Source organism: Coptis chinensis, chromosome 8 (genome assembly GCF_015680905.1).
Source record: "Coptis chinensis isolate HL-2020 chromosome 8, ASM1568090v1, whole genome shotgun sequence".
NCBI lineage: Eukaryota > Viridiplantae > Streptophyta > Magnoliopsida > Ranunculales > Ranunculaceae > Coptis > Coptis chinensis.
Window position 1 is genome coordinate 86,624,109 of NC_141463.1, and position 1,723 is coordinate 86,625,831.

The 1,723-nt window shown below is 37.5% G+C and overlaps 1 protein-coding gene across 1 annotated transcript; it reads left to right on the top strand.

Annotated features, from left to right (window-relative positions):
• The first annotated feature begins 345 nt into the window (after positions 1–345).
• On the top strand, positions 346–1,404 carry LOC147483863 (protein IWS1 homolog 1-like). Its single transcript, XM_086579662.1, has one exon. It carries the CDS (start codon positions 346–348, stop codon positions 1,402–1,404), a length of 1,059 nt encoding a protein of 352 aa, XP_086435788.1.
• The last annotated feature ends 319 nt before the right edge of the window (positions 1,405–1,723 follow it).

Sequence of the window (1,723 nt, forward strand, 5' to 3'; positions counted from 1 at the left end):
TAACTGAGAAATATCGACAGAGTGACTATAACGATATTATGCAATATCGAGCTGATATTCGTTATATTGGCCTGTGTGAATGTGTGATCTTACGTACGTCCATTGATTTTGACTTGTGTCGCCGTGAGGGTAGTTGAAATGAAATTTTAACAAGAATCAGTCACATCGAATTCTAGACTATTTCTAGTCACCTTAAAATTAGAAATTAGAAATTCTCCTCCCGAGTCACTCCCCAGTCCCCACCATAATATATATTACTTGAAAACCCTTCTCATTTCTTAATTAGGGTTTCAATTCACTTGTCCCTCCTCTAAAAAACGTTCAGCCCCACTTAAATTAGCAGATATGGAATCGAGACAAGACGTGAAACCATTAATCACGGATCTTAACGCCATGTCATTAGGATTAGGCCGTCATGATGATGAACCCAAAGAAGATCTTGTTAAGAGTACTACTAGTTTTGGGGATGATAATAAATACACTGATTTTCTTGACTTGTCTGGGAAGACTGATGCTGATATTACTTTACTTGTCGAGCAAGTCATGAAAGAACTTAATCTTGCAACGGAAGAAGATGAAGAATTGGAAAAACAGTCTAAGTCTGGCGTAAACAAACTTAAGAAGTTGCCACTATTAGCTCGAGTTCTTTCGGAGAGACAGCTTCAACTGAAGATGATAGATCATGGAGTGCTGAATGTTTTAAAGAATTGGATTCAACCTTTACCTGATGGAAGCCTACCCGACGTGCGTATTCGAACTGAGATACTGGAAATATTGACTGATTTTGAAATCGATTTAGTGGAACATAGTTCAGAGCAGATGAAGAAAGTTGGTCTTGGAAAGGTTGTTGTGAGTTTATTGAGATCTGATGAAGAGACTACTGCTAATAAAAAGCTTGCTAAGGATTTGGTTTATAAGTGGCTCCAGTCAATTTTCTATGAGAGATGTACAGATGAGGAAAGCGCGATTTATAGGTGGATGTTCAAAAGACCAGTAGCAACTCAAACTGCTGGTAGAGAAGATGGTATTCAATTCAGGATGACAAACATTATAAGATTAATGGCAAAGCAAAAAATGACTGCTAGACGTAAGGCTTTATGTATGGAGTTTGATGTGTGTCAATCGAGGAAGGATGTAATTAGAGCGAGGGCAAAACTTATTGAGCGTGAACACCGGCAAAAGATGAAAACTAAGTTGAAGCAGATGAAAGTTTTACAAAAGAAAAGTGCTTCACGGCACAACTCTCAGCGTGGAACGTTGGAGCTGGCGGTTCCAGATGTTGTGGCTGTTCCAGATGTTGTGGTGAGAAATCTTGGAAATTATTTTGGGGATCTTAACATGTCAGCTGTTCCAGATCCTGTGGGAAATCTTGGGAATCATTTTGGTGATCTTAAGATGTCCTAGAATTTTTTTTGAATGCTTCTGATAAATATCTGTCTCTGGTTTTGAAGTAATATATATTGTAATAAATCTGTATATATATGCCTAGTAAAATTTGTTTGAAAAAAATGTATTCAATTATAATCTCTTAATTTGCAACCGATAGATATTAGGATTGTTGGCAATTCTTTTAGCTGCAGATCTACTAGCTAGATACTCTGTTTGTCTCCCTGTAGGCTGTAGCAATGTTTATATGTTGGCACCAGTCCAATTATCCTCTAGTCCCTTTATTTGCATCAGTGATATTAAGGTAACACCATGGAGGGGCATATTACAATTTGCT